Raw genomic sequence first — 18,386 nt, 5'->3', positions numbered from 1 at the left:
CTACAGCCTGGATTCACTCGCTGATGACCGACACGTTCGATGCTGGGTCATGGATGCCTGTCCCTGTAAGTCTGTGCCACTTTGGGTTTACGACTAGTCATGTCAGCCCGGGCTCCTTATCATATGGATGCTAGCGACACTATCATATACGTGAGCCAAAAGGCGCAAACGGTCCCGGGCAAAGGTAAGGCGACACCCGTGGGGATACCGTGCGTGAGGCCGCAAAGTGATATGAGGTGCTACAGGCTAGATCGATGTGACATCGAGTCGGGGTCCTGACACTGGCACCCCGCCATCCCTCGTCGTGCGCGACAAGGACCAGGAGGAGGAGGTCGCCTACCAAGCGGCGCTGGCAGTTGCCCTCCATGAAAGCGAGGAGGAAGAGCAGCGAAAGGCGGAGGAGGAGGTGGCGTACTAGGCGCGCCTGTCGGAGGCCATCACGCTCTCTGCTACCGCGCGACTGCGTCGTGCCGTCGCTGATGTCGCCGTCCCCCGCCAAGGCTGAGCCAACGCTGACCCTCGTCAAGCCCGAGCGCTACACATGGGACGGGTGCGTGCGCGAGTGGGTCAGTGTGCCGCCCGTCTAGCTTGGGGCGACGCTGGCGTAGGAGCAAATCTACCTCGAGCAATGGCGGCAGCGCTGGCTGGAGGAGGGCGCCGCGAGGGCGAGCGGCTCGAGTACTTGGAGCGCGACGCGACGGAGGAGCGCCGTGCCCGCGGTGGGGCAGCCCAGCCGGCGGCGATATAGCCAGCGGCGGAGGACGTCGCCATAGCCTAGGAGACGGCGTTCCCCTGGGCTGGCCTGGCACCAACGCTCATCGACCTCACCAGCCCCGACGAGGACGACGAGGATGCCTAGGGCAGCATGCCTCCTCCTAGTTTTTAGTTTTATTAACTGTTTTTATTTAGTGCAAAGTGGACTCGTGAACTCTCGTCGCCCTTTGTGTCCGGCATTAATGTTTAATTAACATTTTTTATTTTCAATATATTTAAGCTATTTTTTTCGCATGACCTCAAAAATGGGTCGGGCCAGCGTTGGACGCAAGTGCCAACCCAACACGAAAGCGGACATGAGTGTCCGCCAGGCCGACCCAAACGGATAAAGAACGGACAAAGTCGCCGTCCGTCGCGAACCAACCTATGGTAGGGCTGGTTAGGTGAACACTGGTACCCCTAGCCCATCAGGATTCAAATCCCGATGTGCGTGCGTGCGTTCATAGATGCGAGTGTATTCGCGTTTATACGAGCGCTTGCGTCTGTACTTAAAAAAATCGTCGTACATTTAGATCGGCCGGTTGGAATTGCTCTTATGTTTCAATTGCGCGCTTTGAATAAATTTTATGTTTAAACATGTGTGATTGACTTGATGTTTTAAAAATTGGGGTTATAGTTACAAAGGAGGACACGCCTGGACCGCGTTTGTGTACGTCTAGAGGCTTCAAATTTATCTAAGATTGTAGGGGCTGTTTGAGTTTTAGCCACATTTTACCACACTTTGCCACATCCCACCTTAGATAAGTTTAATTAAGTTAGGTTAGTGTTTGGTTTTAAGCCACACATAAAGCAATAATTTTTTTATAAGAAGTGAATCTCACATGTCATAAACACAAAAAATGTGACAAGATTTCCTGAGACAAGCCAAAGTGTGGCTAACAGGGGCTGTTTGGATTGTGACTATGTTTGCCAGATTTTTTTTGATAAAGGGCGTTTTTATTATCTCAAAATGTAGCATCAAGCGATACAAAGCACTTAGAGTACCACCCAGCCTCTGCATAACTAGGATGCACACAGCCAAAAAAAAGCTGACAAGAAAAAAACCCCGACAATTCGGCAACAGTAGAGTCCTATAGACCGACACTATGCCTATGTCGAAACGGTTGGTGGACCGATCCGGAGATTATGCTGCCACCCATGTTGGGTAAAAACCTCCATAGCCACCTGCTCCAATCGCGTACACACCGCCTTGAATAGCGGTAGGTACTCCGCACGTTGTAGCATAGACCACATACGAAGCGAGTGCGTACAACGGAAAATAACCTGCAGAGGAGAAGCATTTTTGTCATTAAAAACCAAATCGTTTCTACATAGCCAAAGCGACCATAGTAAGGCGTACGCTCCCACCCTTATTAGCGTTTTGAATCTATTTGAAATACCATCCAACCAATGACCAAAAATATTGGCAACACTTGTGGGCGGATACAAATTTGACGCTATTTGGATGAATGACCACGTAGAACGCGCAAACTTGCATTGAAAAAAAGGTGTTTGATTGTCTCGTCAAGAGTACAAAAACAACACTTCTTACTTCCTGGCCAGTTGCGTCGTGCAAGGTTGTCTTTGGTTAGCACAACACCTCTACGAAGATACCACATGAATATTTTAACTTTTAGTGGAATCTTTGCCTTCCAGATTTTCTTGTTATTGCTCTCCGGTACCTCAGAATGCGTGAGCGCACGATACATAGAGTCTACCGTGAAAGACCCTGATGTAGTAAGGTTCCAGCGAAACACATCACGCCCTTGCGTCAGGTTAATCAGATCCAGACGGGATAACAGATTATGCCATGACATAAGTCGGGCGCCAACCAAATCCCGCCTGAATGAAATATTCGGCGGGGATGAGCTGAGCACCTGCGCAATAGTATTGTTCTTATCGCGAGCAATGTTGTACAAGGCTGGATATTGTTCTCGGAGACTGGCATTGCCTAGCCAGATGTCTTCCCAGAAACGAATCTCTGACCCGTCCTTTATCGCGAAAGACCCAAAGCGAAAGAGTTGTTTCTTTGCTGCCATTAGGCCAGCCCAAAAGTGTGAGTCGCCAGGTTTCCAATATGCCTGAGACACCGCCTTTTGGCCTAGATACTTGTTGCGCAGCATGGTTTGCCAAACACCATCCTCAGTAAGAAGTTTGAACAACCATTTACTAAGTAGGGCCTCATTCTTGACCTGCAGGTCATGAATTCCAAGGCCACCTTGGTCTTTCGGCCTACAAACCACGCTCCATTTGGTCAGCCGGTATTTTTTCTTTTCACCATCTCCTTGCCAAAAGAATCTAGACCTAAAATAGTCCAATCTTTGCAAGACCCCTTTTGGGAGTTGGAAGAAAGAAAGCATATAGAGAACCATATTTGTGAGGACAGAGTTTATCAAAACCAGTCGTCCTCCAACTGAGAGCAACTTGCCTTTCCAACTGCTCAACCGTTTCTCTAGCCGCTCCTCTACATGCTTCCACTCCGCAATGGTGAGACGTCGATAATGACTAGGTATTCCCAGATATTTGATCGGGAATTGGCCAAGTGCGCAACCAAACAGGTCCGCGTAATCGGCCGCTGCCTCCACGGCTTCTCCAAAGCAGAACACTTCGCTTTTATGGAAGTTAATTTTAAGACCTGACATTTGCTCAAACGCTGACAACAGGAGTTTCATGTTTCGAGCCTTGTCCAGGTCATGTTCCATAAAAAGTATTGTGTCATCAGCATATTGCAGAATAGAGAGGCCACCATCCACAAGGTGTGGCACTACCCCAGCAATTTGCCCGTCCTGCTTGGCGCGCTCAATCAGAATAGCCAACATGTCAGCCACAATGTTAAATAACATTGGGGACATGGGGTCACCCTGCCGTAGTCCTTTTTTTGTCTGGAAGTAATGACCTACATCATCATTGACTTTGATGGCCACACTACCTCCAGTTACAAAATTTTGGATCCACTTGCACCATTTTTCAGAGAAACCTTTCATCCTTAGGGCCTGTTGGAGAAAAGACCATTTGACCTTGTCATAGGCTTTTTCAAAGTCAATTTTGAATACTACTCCACTTAGGTTTTTCCGATGCATCTCGTGGACGGTTTCATGCAGGATTACTACGCCATCAAGTATATTCCTTCCTTGCATGAAAGCCGTTTGAGATGGTCGGACAACATTGTTAGCTACCGAGTTAAGCCGATTCGTAGCCACTTTGGTGAAAATCTTGAAGCTGACATTAAGGAGGCATATGGGTCTGAACTGCTGGATCCGTTCAGCCTCCTTAATCTTTGGCAACAAGACAATCTCGCCAAAATTAAGCCTAAATAGCTCAAGTCGGTCGGCATGAAGACAATTGAACAACTCCATAAGGTCATCCTTGATGATATCCCAGAAATTCTGATAGAATTCTGCGGGGAAACCATCTGGGCCTGGAGCTTTGTTATGTTCCATTTGGAACACCGCAGCTTTCACCTCCTCTTCCGAGAATGGTGCCGTCAGAATATCGTTTTCTTCTGCCGTGACTTGTGGAATGTCATCTGTTCGGGTCTCGTCGAGGGTGAAATTCCCTTCAGCCGGCGCTCCGAACAGAGATTTGTAGTATTTGGTGATATAATTTTTGAGCTCCTCTTGACCTTCGATCCGCCCCTCATCTTGTTGGAGACTATAAATACATTTCTTCCTATGCCGCCCATTAGCGACCAATTGGAAGTATCTTGTATTACTATCACCCATCAAAATGAAATCGGCTTTGGATCTCTGGTAGTATTTGATCTCCTCTTCTCGCAGAAGACGGGCAATCTTCTCATTAGATTGATTTTTTAATTCAATCTCTTGTTGAGATAAGATGCGCGTCTCTGCAATTTTGTCGAGGTCATCAATAATGGTAGAGAGCCGTTGTTTTTCTTTTTTATAAATCCCGTTGGTATGTTTTGCCCATCCAGAGAGGTGTTGCCTCATGGCCCTTATTTTAAAGTTCCATCTCTGAATATGTGTACGACCAACAGCGGGCCTCTCCCAAATATTCTTGATCATGTCTACAAATCCATCCCTATGCATCCATCCCAATTCAAATTTGAAAGGGCGTCGGGTAGCTGGGTTCGTAGAATTAGAATCCAGAATGATGGGTGCATGATCCGATAAAGCCTCAATACGCTCTAGGGCTCGCACGGTTACCAGAGGAAATTTTAATTCCCATTCGGTATCCATGAGTACCCTATCAAGTTTCTCGTATGTCGGCACATGTCGGTTATTAGCCCAAGTGAACTGCCGTCCTGACATACTAGCCTCCCGAAGATCCAAACTGTCTATGACAGCATTGAATAGAAAAGGCCAATGAGTGTCAAAACGGTCATTATTTTTCTCTTCCTGATACCTAAGGATATTAAAGTCCCCTCCAATAAGCATTGGATGCGGGTTATCCTTAGCCAGATTTACCAATTCCCGAAGGAAAGCGGACTTATGCTCATCTTGGGCAGCCCCATAGACCGCGACAAGAGTCCATGTAAAATTATCAGCTCTGTTTCTTAGGTGAAATTTTATATGAAATTCACCGATCGAAAAGGCTAACAAGTCCATGACTGTTGTCAGTATCCCAAGAAGGATTCCTCCAGACCTTCCACGAGCTGGTAGACTATGCCATGTGTAGTCGAAACCACCTGATAGGTGATCGAGGACATGCGGGCGAAAGTCACACTTACCAGCCTCGGAAATTGCCACAAAATCCAAACCATGTTCCCGTACACAATCACCTATGTGTTTATGTTTAGCCAAGTCCGAGAGACCTCTGCTATTCCAAAACATGCCTCTCATGTGGAAACTCGGATTGGTGTGGAACTCTTCGCCTTCTTGGGCGGCTTTTGTTTCTTTTTAGAGGCATGTGATTTAGATTTCCGCGAAGACGCTGTGAAGTCACATAACATTGACCCAGGTCTTGCGTCATCCAATACAACCTCGGTAACCTCACCAACCAAGTGGGAGATTAGCGGACCATCATATTTGGCATCCGCTTCATCATCTTCCTCGGTTTCTGGGTCAGGAATGGTGGTATTACACTTCGGAGAAACCTTTAAACGGTCGATCTCCATATGTTTAAGTACCCCAACCGACAGATTAATATCATTATCATTCTTTCCCATAGAGACCCCCACGTTATATAAGCTGTTATTAATGCGAGTATCCGAAAAAGAAAGAAATGATTTAACGGGAGAGGTACCTAGCGTGGAGTCCAAATTCCTCGAGGCCTGGTGGCGCATTGCCTTCGCTAGTGCATGCTCATCTGTCGGAGAAGAACCATCCGCCGAGACTGGGTGGCGATTACTACGTCGAAGGGGCGAAGCCAATCCTCCAGACATAGTACCCTCCGGTGTTGCCGAGTGGGCCATCGGTGAAGGTTGCGGAATCACCCTTGTCCCAGAGGTCGGTGAAGAAGAACGTGCTGCCGGTCCCACCAAATCAGTCGCAATGGGTGTCGTGGCAGAAGGACCCGAACGAGCCGCCGGTGGACTGAGAGGAACTATAGCGACCGGAGCGTGAACTGAGGAAGGTGTCGCAGACCCCGTCACCATGCCTTGCACTTGTACGGGAGCAGAAGCGGGAGCATGCAAAACATGCGTTGCGCCCGCGTCCATGGCTGACTGCCCGAGAGTCGCCTGCTCAAGGTCTGCCGGCTGATGCACCTGAGACGGGACAACCGCTTGTGGGTTTATGGGTGTGCATGCACCCGCTGACCGCCCTGTAGCAGCGGCCACGGCTGGCTGCATACGAGCGGCCACATCATGCACGTCTTGTGGCTGCATGGTCTCTACCTGCACATGCATGTGTGTAGCTCCCTGGGCTGTAGGAGCGTTGGATGTTGCCAATGCTTGAGCAGACGCGGTTGGCACAAGAAATGTAGCCGAAACATCAACTGTAGCTGCAACGTCTTGCACAGGATTATGCAGAACATTGACTTGTGGTGGCACTGTAGCATGTTGAAAGCCCAAATAAGTAGTCTGCATGGGAACAACAGTGGAGACAGATTGAGCTCCACACGTTGTATTACCACCATTCATTTGGACCTTTTTTGCTCGCTTGCTAGCATCCCTATCTGGCATATCCTCATCCCGGTTAGCACCATCATCATGCCCATCATCATGGTTTTCCCAAATCCGAGGAATAAAGTCATCATCCAGAACAAAATCACCCTCCTCCAGCACAAACCGAAAGGCATATCCATTAAGCTTGACATAAACATCAGAGGAGACCGAGCTTTCATCAGACCCATCATGTTTGACGAAAATATCCATGTTATGAACAGCCACCTGGATCCGCACAATACCGTGACGGCGCAAGCAAACCAAGTCAACATCCTGAGTGGCGCCAATAACTGATCCCACCGCCCACAAATACCGTGACGGCGCAAGCAAACCAAGTCAACATCCTGAGTGGCGCTAATAACTGATCCCACCGCCCACAGACCAAGGAAATGGCGAAGAGTTGGCGGTACTCCGGTGACGTGCACCCAAACAGGCTGCAAGGGAAGTAGCGACGGAACCTCCTCGATTTTCCATTCACTAAAAGTGATCTTCACGTCATGTGATTTAACATTATACTCAAACGCTGCCACACGCTGCAAAATTTCCACTGAAGGGAAAGAAACCAAGAAAGCATTTGCTCCATGAGGCATGGCTTCCCACTTCCACGAAGTTTGGACCGCAGCGATCTTTGCAACCTCAGCCTCCACCACAGAAGAAGACAAGGAACCACCCGAAATCGTAACCAAAGCAGTCGGCAAAGTAGGTGGGGCAAGATTCTCCTTAAAGAGTGAGTCCGGAAGCTGTACAAACATTGCATTAACTAAACCACAACCACCGAGGGAGGCGGTTGGCCTTGGTTGCTTGAGAACCGGGCAGCGGTGCAGAGGATGCTTGTAGTTGTTACAAATGTGACAGTAATGAACCACCGTGCAATCCTTAGACATATGATCATCTGACCTGCATTTAAAACACCAAAAACCAGTCTTTTTACCCTTCGGTAGATGTCCAGTAGTGTCAATAGTGGTTGGCGTCGCCGCATTAGCGTGTATGGCTGATTGAGTTTGAGCATTGGGGGCCGCCGTCACTGACGCCGGCGGGAACGCCGGCGTAGAACGCGCAGCCGCGGGGGCAGCGCCGGCAGTAGCATCACGACGTCCCCCCTTGCGCTTGCTCTTGGGACGCCGGGCGGGAGGTGCATCCGGCACTTGCTGGTTGTTAACACCAAAGATGACCGGTGCCGGAGCCGAGGCCCGCTGGACGGACGGGGCAGCGGTGGAGGTCGACGCCAGCAATGCTCCGAAGCGAATAGGTCCAGCAGCCACACCAAAGCCGGCCGAGAGTCCAGGGTTTGATGCAAAAGCTGGACCTGTTTGTCCCACGGGTGGAGCCCCCTTGGACGGGTTGCCGCCCCGGCCGGTCATCGGCGGCGCAGAAGCCTGGCGCAGAACGTCGGCGTACGATGGCGGCGGCGGAACACGTGAAGTTGATCCGAGCAGATGTGAAACCGTGGTGCTAGGGCGTCTCGATGCCCTGTACTGAAATAGATCGCCTCGACGAAGCGTACGGCCCAGCCGCGAGGCCTGCATGGCCTTGCTCACGCAGGGCCCACGAGCATGCAACGAGCCCGAGTCCTGAGTCAGCGCAGTTTGAAACGCGGGATCGTCGCCTGCCGTAGAAGGCGCTGCCGTTTCTTCCTGCTGATTCAGAGACGCCGAAGATGGCGCACCCGCAAGTGAAGCCGGCAGGAACGCGGCCAGCGCCACCGGCGGCGTGATCCTGGGGCGTGGAAGCGGCCCCCTCCACGGCCTGATGCAGAACCCGCGTCTCTGCCGCGCTGGCGCCGGCGCCGGCCTCAACACGGCCGGCGATTTGTCACACTCAGCATGCATCTCCTTCCTGCACGAAAACGGCGGATCGTGAGCAGAATCGGCGTTTACCTTGCTGCCTGAGGTGGATCCCTTCTCCCAAACTCTGGATGCCGGCGTAGGGTACCCGACGTCGTTCCAGAACTCCTGAAGGAGCTCGGCGTCCATCTTCTTCCTCCGATGCCGTACGACCGACCAGGATCCATCCGAGGCGTCAACGCTTCCAGGATCTTCATCACCGGCAAGGACAACGTTCACCACCTCATTCGCCACACGTCCCGCCTCCGAGACCTCAACCGTCTCCTCTCCGCTCTCGGCCAAGGCCTCAAACCTCGACCCCGAGTGCGACGAGGATGCCGGCGAAGTTGATCGTGACGCCGGCGATAGGACCCCAGGGGCTAGCGTCAGCCGTCGCCGATCCGTGAAGACGCGAGCGCCGATGCGCACAACGCATTCAAGAAGCACCATCTCCTTCCCCTTCTCGATCTTCTCGCCCGAGCGTAGATGACGCCCCTCCACGATCTTACCGTCGCCATTCCGAAGGAAACAAAGACCAGGCCGATCTAGGAACAGCGATCCATCGTGCCATTCCTGCGAGCCATCTAGAGCGGCAGTGGAGAACTTCGCCGCCCAGCGCAGCGTGGGGAGGGAGTCCGGTGGTTTCGCCAGCGTGGGGAGGGAGGGAGTCCTAACTCAATGTTTGCCGGATATTGCTACATTATTTTTGCCACACTTACCATACTTGCCTAAGTTGAGTTGCTCAAATTGTTAACCACATTTTGACTTGCCTAAGAGAATCTTGTCATATTTTTTGTGTCTATGACATGTGGGGTTTACTTCTCATAAAAAATTCTTGCCTTAGATGTGGCTAGAGCCAAACACCCCACATAATTTGGTCAAATTTATCCAAGATGAGGTGTGACAAAGTGTGGCAAAAGACCAAACAGCCTTATAATTTAAGCAACTCAACTTAGACAAGTATTGTAAATATGGCAGTACATGACAAACATAGTCACAGTCGAAACAGCCTCGTAGATTTCTCAATGCCACGCTGCTCGCTGCCCCGCTGGGTCCACATGGCAGCGGCTGCCTTGCCGGGCTCGCGAGCCGCTCGGGCTGCTGCCGAGTCGAGTCGAGCCGATCCTCATATGTTGGCTCCCAGCCGGCCAGCCCTGGCTCTGACCCACCCGTCCCCAGTCCAACCCGACCCGATGCGGCTATAACAAATCTCTTCTGGTCTACCGCGGTGCCCTAGTACCTATAGCCGCCGGCCGCCGTCACCACCTCCGCCTCCTCCTGACCCCTCCGCGTTGTCACGCGGCTCGCCGCCGCCATTGCCGTCCCTGCTGTCTCCACCCGGTCCGCCATCTTGGACATCGGATTTTCAGGTATAAGCTTTACAGTCACCCAATAATTGCTTAAACCCAAACCGGTGTACACCCGGCACGCCATCTAGATCCGCCCCTTCTCCATGCCCCAGCTTCGGTCTCAGACCTTGATCTGATGCCGTGTCATCTCAAAATATAAGTCTAAGAGAAACTTTATCTCTTAAGAACTCGGGACAGTCTGCTTGCCGCAAAGTGCGTTTTCTTCTTGTTTTTATCTCTATAGAAATTAGTAACGACTGTTGCTCATGCGATGATCCGTGAGAGTTGCGTCACGGCCTGAAGTGTGGTCATTGTCAGTCAAAGGCTTGCAATTTGTTTAAAGCAATTTATAGTCGAAAGGTTTAATCGCTGTAACTGCTAATTCGGTTCATTTTACCATGTATGGGTCTTCTGAAATCTGCTTGACCTAACTAACGTTCCAACGATCAAGTTTCACTTTTGCATCTTTGCTAACTCATGGGGTTAATGCATCTTTTCTGCTTGTGAAAATCAAAAGATAAACATGTGTGCGAATCATGACTTATTCATTGATCCCCAACATTTATCTGCCATTGGCAGGTTTCCGCTCTTTGGCTTGCAAGGGACTGAATGGAGCTCAAACTAGCTTTCCCCCAGGACAGCCCACCACTTTCCATCATTTCGGCTGCTAAGATTGCAGGTGTTCCCCTAATCATTGATCCAACCCTTGCCTCAGGTTCAGTGCCCACACTACACTTCAGTTCTGGGTAAGTGTTCAATGTTCAAGTATAATTCTCTCCGTCTCTCTCTGATTAACTGCTTACATTCCTTATGTTACAATTACTGTGGACACTTTACTACCATGATGAATGTTTGAATAGTTTCTGTAGTCGACTCAAGATTAGCTCTTATTTTAATCTCCTCGTCTTAATATTCTTGGTTCAAGGAAATTATTGTGATGGAACTGATGACTGTTAGAACATGATGTGTCAATCAAAACAGTTTTAATGGTGAAATATCGCAGTATTTTTGTTTGGTACTTTGTAGTGTCTCAATGAATCTATCATGATTCTGTACAGTGATTTTATACATGGTGTCAACACAATTCTCCGGTACATTGCACGTGCTGCATCTCTTTCCAGCTTCTATGGCCAAGACGATATTCAGGCAGCACATGTATGTTCTGCTTTTATGGTGTTTGTAATTGATTTTCAAGATCATCTCACTATTTCCTGAGTTGCTATTGTTTTCACATCTGTAGGTTGACCAATGGCTCGAGTATGCACCACTCATTCTGTCAGGCTCTGAATTTGAAGCTGCTTGCTCATTTCTTGATGGATACTTGGCATCTCGAACCTTTTTGGTTGGTTATGGTCTATCAATTGCTGACATTGTTGTGTGGTCAAATCTCACAGGTAATTTTCTTTCTTTCATTGTTGAGTAATTTATTGGTCTCTCTCTGTCTCTCTCTCTCTCTCTCTCTCTATGTTTTGCCTTGGAAGTAACAACTCTTTTCCTCAGGAACTGGTCAACGATGGGAAAGTCTAAGGAGGTCAAAGAAATATCAGAGCCTTGTCCGCTGGTTCAACAGCGTAGCTGCAGACTATGCAGACGCGCTAGATGAAGTTACATCAGCTTATATTGGAAAGCGTGGAATTGGCAAATCTCCTGCGCCAAGCTTGAAAGAGAAGGTGCCTGGTTTGAAGGAGAACACGTCAGGTCATGAAATAGATCTCCCAGGTGCCAAAGTTGGGGAGGTTTGCGTTCGTTTTGCCCCAGAGCCTAGTGGGTATCTCCACATTGGTCATGCAAAGGCTGCACTGTTGAACAAGTATTTTGCAGAAAGATATAAAGGGCGTTTAATAGTTCGATTTGATGACACAAATCCTTCTAAAGAAAGCAATGAATTTGTTGAGAATGTCGTGAAAGATATTGAGACACTTGGGGTTAAATACGATGTAGTTACATACACATCAGATCACTTTCCAAAGCTAATGGAAATGGCTGAAAGTTTGATTAAGCAGGGAAAGGCATATGTTGATGATACACCCAAGGAGCAAATGAGGAGTGAAAGGATGGATGGTGTGGAATCTAAGCGTAGAAACAGTACTGTTGAGGAGAACTTGTCGCTGTGGAAAGAGATGGTTAATGGCACCAAAAGGGGTACCGAGTGCTGTGTACGCGGTAAACTTGACATGCAGGACCCAAACAAATCACTTCGAGATCCTGTTTACTACCGTTGCAACCCTGATCCCCATCATCGCGTTGGCTCAAAATACAAGGTCTATCCAACTTATGACTTCGCTTGCCCATTTGTTGATGCACTAGAAGGTGTGACTCATGCTCTTCGTTCAAGCGAATACCATGATCGGAATGCACAGTACTATCGTATCCTTCAAGACATGGGCCTGCGGAGGGTAGAAATCTATGAGTTCAGCAGGCTGAATATGGTTTATACCGTTCTTAGCAAGCGCAAGCTTCTGTGGTTCGTCCAAAACAATATGGTGGAGGACTGGACTGACGCACGCTTTCCCACTGTACAAGGCATTGTACGCCGTGGCTTGAAGATTGAAGCATTGATCCAATTTATACTGGAGCAGGTAATTTTCTAACAAGTTGCTCTTCATGATCTTGCAACTATATGTATATCTGAGTAACCGAGTTATTAACTCCCTTTTTCTTTTTTTCTGTATTTCCTATTTGTGAAGGGTGCTTCAAAAAATCTCAATCTTATGGAGTGGGATAAACTCTGGACAATCAACAAGAAGATAGTTGATCCTGTGTGTGGAAGGCATACTGCTGTGCTGAAAGACAAACGCGTGCTTTTTACCCTTACTAATGGTCCAGAGGAACCATTTGTTCGAATCTTACCAAGGCACAAGAAACACGAGGGTGCTGGAAAGAAGGCTACGACGTTTGCAAACAGAATTTGGCTAGAGTATGCTGATGCATCAGTCGTTAGCGTGGGCGAGGAAGTTACTTTGATGGACTGGGGAAATGCTATCATTAGAGAAATCAAGACAGATAATGGAACAGTTACTCAACTAGTTGGTGAACTCCATCTTGAAGGGTCAGTGAAGATGACAAAGCTGAAACTAACATGGCTATCAGATATTGAAGATCTTGTGTCTCTCTCTTTGGTAGATTTTGACTACCTAATTAATAAGAAGAAGGTAAAAACTCATGTTCTAAGTTCATGTTGGTAGGCATGCAACCACTTGGTTACCAGAACCATATTCTTATACTACATGTGCTATCGTTCTAGTAGTATGCATGCTTTTTCACTTAGACTAGTTAGGTACTTCTGTGGCACAGTTACTATGTTTTCAACCACGCGCGTTTTGTGTTATCGTTGTAGTAGTATGCATGCTTTTTCACTTAGACTAGTTAGGCTTTTTCACTTGGACTGGTTAGATAGTACTAAAGTAGCACAGTTATTGTGTTTTTAACTATGCGTGGTTTGGCCAACTTATATTACCTCAACAGTCAACAGCTTGAGACTTTTGATGAATTGGTTGGTCCTTGGGAACTCAACATGGCAACCTATCCATATTCTGTCCTACTAGTGTTGAAATCTGATGTTGATGATATTTAGTTTTCTTCTTTTTATATGTATGTCATGATGTTTCTTGGATGAGTTGTCTCTTCCATCATTGTGTCCATGTCTCATTCCATCATTGAGTGGTATCTTCATGTACTTTAGATCCTAATATCTAGCACATTTTGCAGCTGGAAGAAGATGAGGACTTCCTTGACAATCTCAACCCTTGCACTCGGCGAGAAGCTTTAGCTCTTGGAGACCCGAACATGCGGAACGTGAAGAAAGGAGAAGTTATACAGCTCGAAAGGAAAGGCTATTACAGGTGTGATGTTCCATTTATCCGGTCGTCCAAACCAATTATGCTTTTTGCCATTCCAGATGGCCGACAGAAGTCCACGTCGATTGGAGCCTAGCTTCTACAACGATGTTAGTTAAATTATGGTACTTTTTTGGGCATTAAGTTGCAGCCTTATTGGTATCGAAACTGGTGTTGTAATGGCTGAAACTTGGAACTTCAGATTTTGGTTCTTTAGTGTCTCGGAGTTGGTTATCCAGTATCAGTTATGTAATTTCCTTTTACATGTTTGAGTATATGCCAACTGATACCGGGATATGTGGATTGTGAAACAAATATCAAGATGAGAATTGGCTTATCATATCCAGATCCATGGTAAAATGTCTTGTCTGACCATTAGAGAATGTTCCTGTGGAAATACTGCGAGTTTCAAACTCAGTTGCTCTTAAATTTCATATGCACTGCAGTCCTTTTTGGGAATGGGGCTGCACTTCAGTCCTTGACCCTGCGGTGTGTCGGATGAAACACCGGTTGATCTGTCGTGTTCATGCGGCATAACGGTGTGTCTTGTGTAAGGGGGTGTTTGGTTCGGCTTACTTTGCCTTTTGAAGTTTGGCTTAAAGACAAAAAGCACACCTGTTTTTTGATCTTTTGGCTGAGCCAAAGTTAAGCCTAACCATATATTCCCTATATCTGCTAAGGTTTTGACGTGGGCTATGTCCGATGCCGATGAAGGCTGACTGATTTGTCCAAATTTTAGCGACTGTTTTATCTCCCCCAGCTTTACAGGACAATTCATGTGCAAGAAAATTGGTGACAAAATTATGCCAAGGCAAAATTTAGCATACATGGGCATCAAACCAAACGAACATAGTTTGTGATGGATCACCGATACAAACTTTCCAAGAAAATAAGAGATGGCACCATCCTTCCGAGGTATTGTCAAGCTGACGAGAAGTCATGAATACTATCCCCAATGCTGATCATATAGAGGTCATAATGGCACAAACACCCAAACAGGTACCTTAACTAGAAATATCCCAGCTCCAGCAAGTAAGAGTGTTTGTATCCAAATTTATCTTCATACAAGAGAGTTTCCCTTGCTGCCATTACCACTTCAAAAAGTAACCACATTCCTATGAAAAGTACATGAACAAAACAAAAGCGAAATAGCTGTGGGTGTTGACAACAGATCCTTGGCTCCTCTCATGGGTACAAACTGTTACTTCCTCAGGCTGTTCTCTAGTCTGTCTATCGCGGCCCCCACACGACTTTGATTGCCTTGTAAATCTGACGGCGATTTTGAATTTTCAATCTCAAGATTGGCCTTCTCTGCCAACTTCAACTGTACCCAACCTGTAGAAGAATTTCCAAGGTGAGATTCTTGAGCATATAACCACAACAAGTTACCAGCAGACTTAACTAGTTCACATGGTGTATAATAACCATTGTATAAGAATGACATGACGCTGCTAACTTGGTAATGCGGATGATTATGTCAAGATGGTTGTATATAAATGGATTATGTGCATGTGCTTCCTAATAATAATAACACTTGTTAACGCATACCCCCACATGAACAAGGAACCTAGGCGACTGGGATTTGGGCACAAAGAAGTACATGACGAGAAGGTAGCATCAAACTTCCACATTTCAAGGTAAGCTGAAGATGTGAAAAGGTGAAATTATAGGCTATCCATAATGAGACAAGTTCAAACATTCTTATAAGAATGAAACACGGCTACAATCAGATGGAAGAAAGCATTTCACGAAGATGCTAAACAATTCATTTACTTTGCACTAAATTCTATACTACCACAGAGGATATTAGATATCTATTAATAGTTGCATCATCAGGTCCATAACTAACAGCCCACAGACAAAGGTCCACAACTAAACAGCCCACAAACAAAGGTCCATAACTCAAAAGCCCACACACAAAGGTCCATAAAAACAAAAAGAATGATCTGTACATTCGAGAAAGCTAGTATGATAACCAGTAAAAGTATACAGAGGTGAGAATACCAAGGGGAAAGCAAATTCCGGCACCAAGAGCAGATCCGACCAATACATTCCTTGCACGCCACATCGGTGAACCAGGCACTGAAGGTATAGACATCAGTTGAGATGAATCCAGTATACTGAGCGTGAGCGATATCAGTTATCAATAGTAAATACAAAAGATAATATTATTTACAGGTTTCTGAAGATATATGCTGATAATAGATATCAAGAATCATCAAGATATTTAGGCAAACATTGTTATATGAATTCTTCCTCCACTAAGTAATTGAAAAAAATCAAGTATCTTGATTGATGTAAAACTCCTATTAGATGCATCTTGGCAGGCCAATTCCATCAAACCATATATCCGATACTGCAATCATCAAATGTTAGGGGCTACATAGCCATAGAAGGCCCCTAGAGGCAGCCAACTTTACAGTTAACTAAATAGCCTGTGATAACTGACAATTTCATCATGGCCCACAACAAAGTATTAAACATAGAATACTAGTTACAAACCAGGATTAGCCATAGCACACTGAGGGTATATCTGGTTAACTTCTAACAATGAATGCGGTGCTGCTTAATATTCTACTTTAATCACTTTTGTAGTATACTCTTCTGTATGTAATTCATACTGTAGCAAACATATTTCATAAGCTTTTCAAGTTATAAACTATCATAATAGGTAAATGTTTTTTGGTGACCAATGCGATGTTTTAACCAAGTGCAACTAAAACCCAAGATTTAATATGGTGAAATACATACATATAAGCCCAAAAGCAGCTGCGGTAGCCGAGCCAGCTCCAGCAATATTGAATACATCATGTACCCCACGGTTCTCAATAAGAAGGTTCTGTATGCCAAAGAAAGTTGCAGTGAACATCCCAAGGCGAGCACCACCAACTAGTGAGCCTTTGGCAACCCGGATGAACCTTTTCTCCATGGCATCTCTCATCAACCTATACTGTTCGCGCTTGTCAGTGGTGCTTCCCATTTTCAACATCACTTCAGCATCTTTGCTCTGTAAAATAGGATATGAATGTAGTTTTCACAGAAGTCATTCTTTTGGCCTAAAGAATGCTACTCCCTCCGTCTCATAATAATATAAGACGTTTTTGCAAGCTGTGTTAGCTTGCAAAAACGTCTTATATTGTGAGACAGAGGGAGTAATATTTAGAGGGAAAGGAGTGAAATATCATCCTCAACAAAAGGAAAGAAAGAAAGGGGTAAGCATCTAATCAAAATTTTGGGATACCAAATCCTAAGTAGGAGAGGAGTAATTTCCTATAGATGTGTTCTGATTCAATACTGGCGCAGAAGGCAGTCCGTATTTTGTACAACAACAACAACAACAACAACAACAACAAAGCCTTTAGTCCCAAACAAGTTGGGATAGGCTAGAGCTGAAACCCAAACAAGTCGGGGCAGTCTATATTTTGTAATTTTAAAAAATTCTACTAGAACTCTAGTTCCTGTATATGTGTTCTCATTATTATCACTAATCAGCTCCATTTTTACATCCACAAATGTTACATACGAGGCAGTAACAGAAAGGAGGATGTTATAATGGAGTGGGGCGGCAACTTACGACGTTGGCGTTGGCCTCCTTGGCCCCGCCGTAGAGAAGCCCGGTGAATACGCCGACGATGGTCCCGGTTCCCCAGCTTACTGTCCCCACCGGCCCGGCCCTCGACGGCGTGCCTCCCGCATCCGCCTCAGCCTCCTCCTGGGTCATCCGCACCAAAAACACGTCAGAAAAATAAACAAGGACATAGCTCTAAACCATAAGCAGCAGGGGACAGGTCGCGAACCGTGGGGGAGGTAGAATCTGGCGAATTTGGCAGCGGCTCGGCGGGAGGAGGCGTCGGGGCGGCGGGAGGAGGCATCGGGGCCGCGGGATCTGCTGCAGGGCGGTAGCCCGCTGAGCACGGAGGAGACGCTCCAAATAAAAGAAAAAAACAGGAGGCACTTCGAGCAGGCGGATGTTGGGCACGGCAGGTCAGCGCCGGCGGTGGTGCGTCCCGGCGGCGAGATCACCGGGTGGAAATGGGAAGGGGAGAAGGTCCAAGTGTATGGGCTTTTTTCTAGGGTGGGTTCGTACTGTTGTTGTTTACGTGCTCTCACAGAGCCCACCAAAGAAAAGGCAAGCTATACACACGTATTCCTCTCGAGTTTGCTAAAAAAAACGTGTTCCTCTCGAAAAAACCCCGTATATATGCTAAAAAAACCCTATACAGAGTGTTGGCTTTTTGGACAAAGCGGATTTTTTTGACTCAATATGAAGTATCAAGTGAATACAAACACAATAAGGATATACCCAACCTCTGCGTAGTTAGGAAGCATAGAGCTAATATGAATACACGTAAAAAAAACATTGCAAATGCAAAGTCATGTTAACAAGGATAGGCATGTAAACCGGCCCGTTTAATGATGTTTAATGTCCATTTATGGTCTAATAGTGCAAAAAACTTTTTTTCTAGGTGAAAATGAACTATCGAGCTAGCGAAAACTAAGTAGACTTGCGCCCGCTGTCTATTCGTCATTTACATCCCTAAGCGAGGAAAAAAAACCCAAA

At 46.8% G+C, this 18,386-nt stretch overlaps 2 protein-coding genes across 2 annotated transcripts; one reads left to right on the top strand and one right to left on the bottom strand.

Annotated features, from left to right (window-relative positions):
• Positions 1-9,786: 9,786 nt before the first annotated feature.
• Positions 9,787-14,200, top strand: LOC123061078 (glutamate--tRNA ligase, cytoplasmic). Its single transcript, XM_044483998.1, has 7 exons — positions 9,787-10,010; positions 10,569-10,735; positions 11,048-11,144; positions 11,230-11,383; positions 11,490-12,568; positions 12,677-13,141; positions 13,698-14,200. Exons 2-7 carry the CDS (start codon positions 10,599-10,601, stop codon positions 13,920-13,922), a joined length of 2,157 nt encoding a protein of 718 aa, XP_044339933.1. The 5' UTR covers positions 9,787-10,010; positions 10,569-10,598; the 3' UTR covers positions 13,923-14,200.
• A 543-nt stretch (positions 14,201-14,743) lies between these two features.
• On the bottom strand, positions 14,744-17,931 carry LOC123061079 (uncharacterized). Its single transcript, XM_044483999.1, has 5 exons — positions 17,623-17,931; positions 17,400-17,537; positions 16,577-16,832; positions 15,830-15,907; positions 14,744-15,160 (listed from the first exon to the last, which is right to left on the bottom strand). Exons 1-5 carry the CDS (start codon positions 17,695-17,697, stop codon positions 15,027-15,029), a joined length of 681 nt encoding a protein of 226 aa, XP_044339934.1. The 5' UTR covers positions 17,698-17,931; the 3' UTR covers positions 14,744-15,026.
• Positions 17,932-18,386: the final 455 nt, after the last annotated feature.

The sequence above is a fragment of the Triticum aestivum genome, chromosome 3A, assembly GCF_018294505.1.
Source record: "Triticum aestivum cultivar Chinese Spring chromosome 3A, IWGSC CS RefSeq v2.1, whole genome shotgun sequence".
Taxonomy (NCBI): domain Eukaryota; kingdom Viridiplantae; phylum Streptophyta; class Magnoliopsida; order Poales; family Poaceae; genus Triticum; species Triticum aestivum.
The sequence above is the reverse complement of the archived record's forward strand: the minus strand, read 5'-3'. Positions and strand labels throughout refer to the sequence as shown.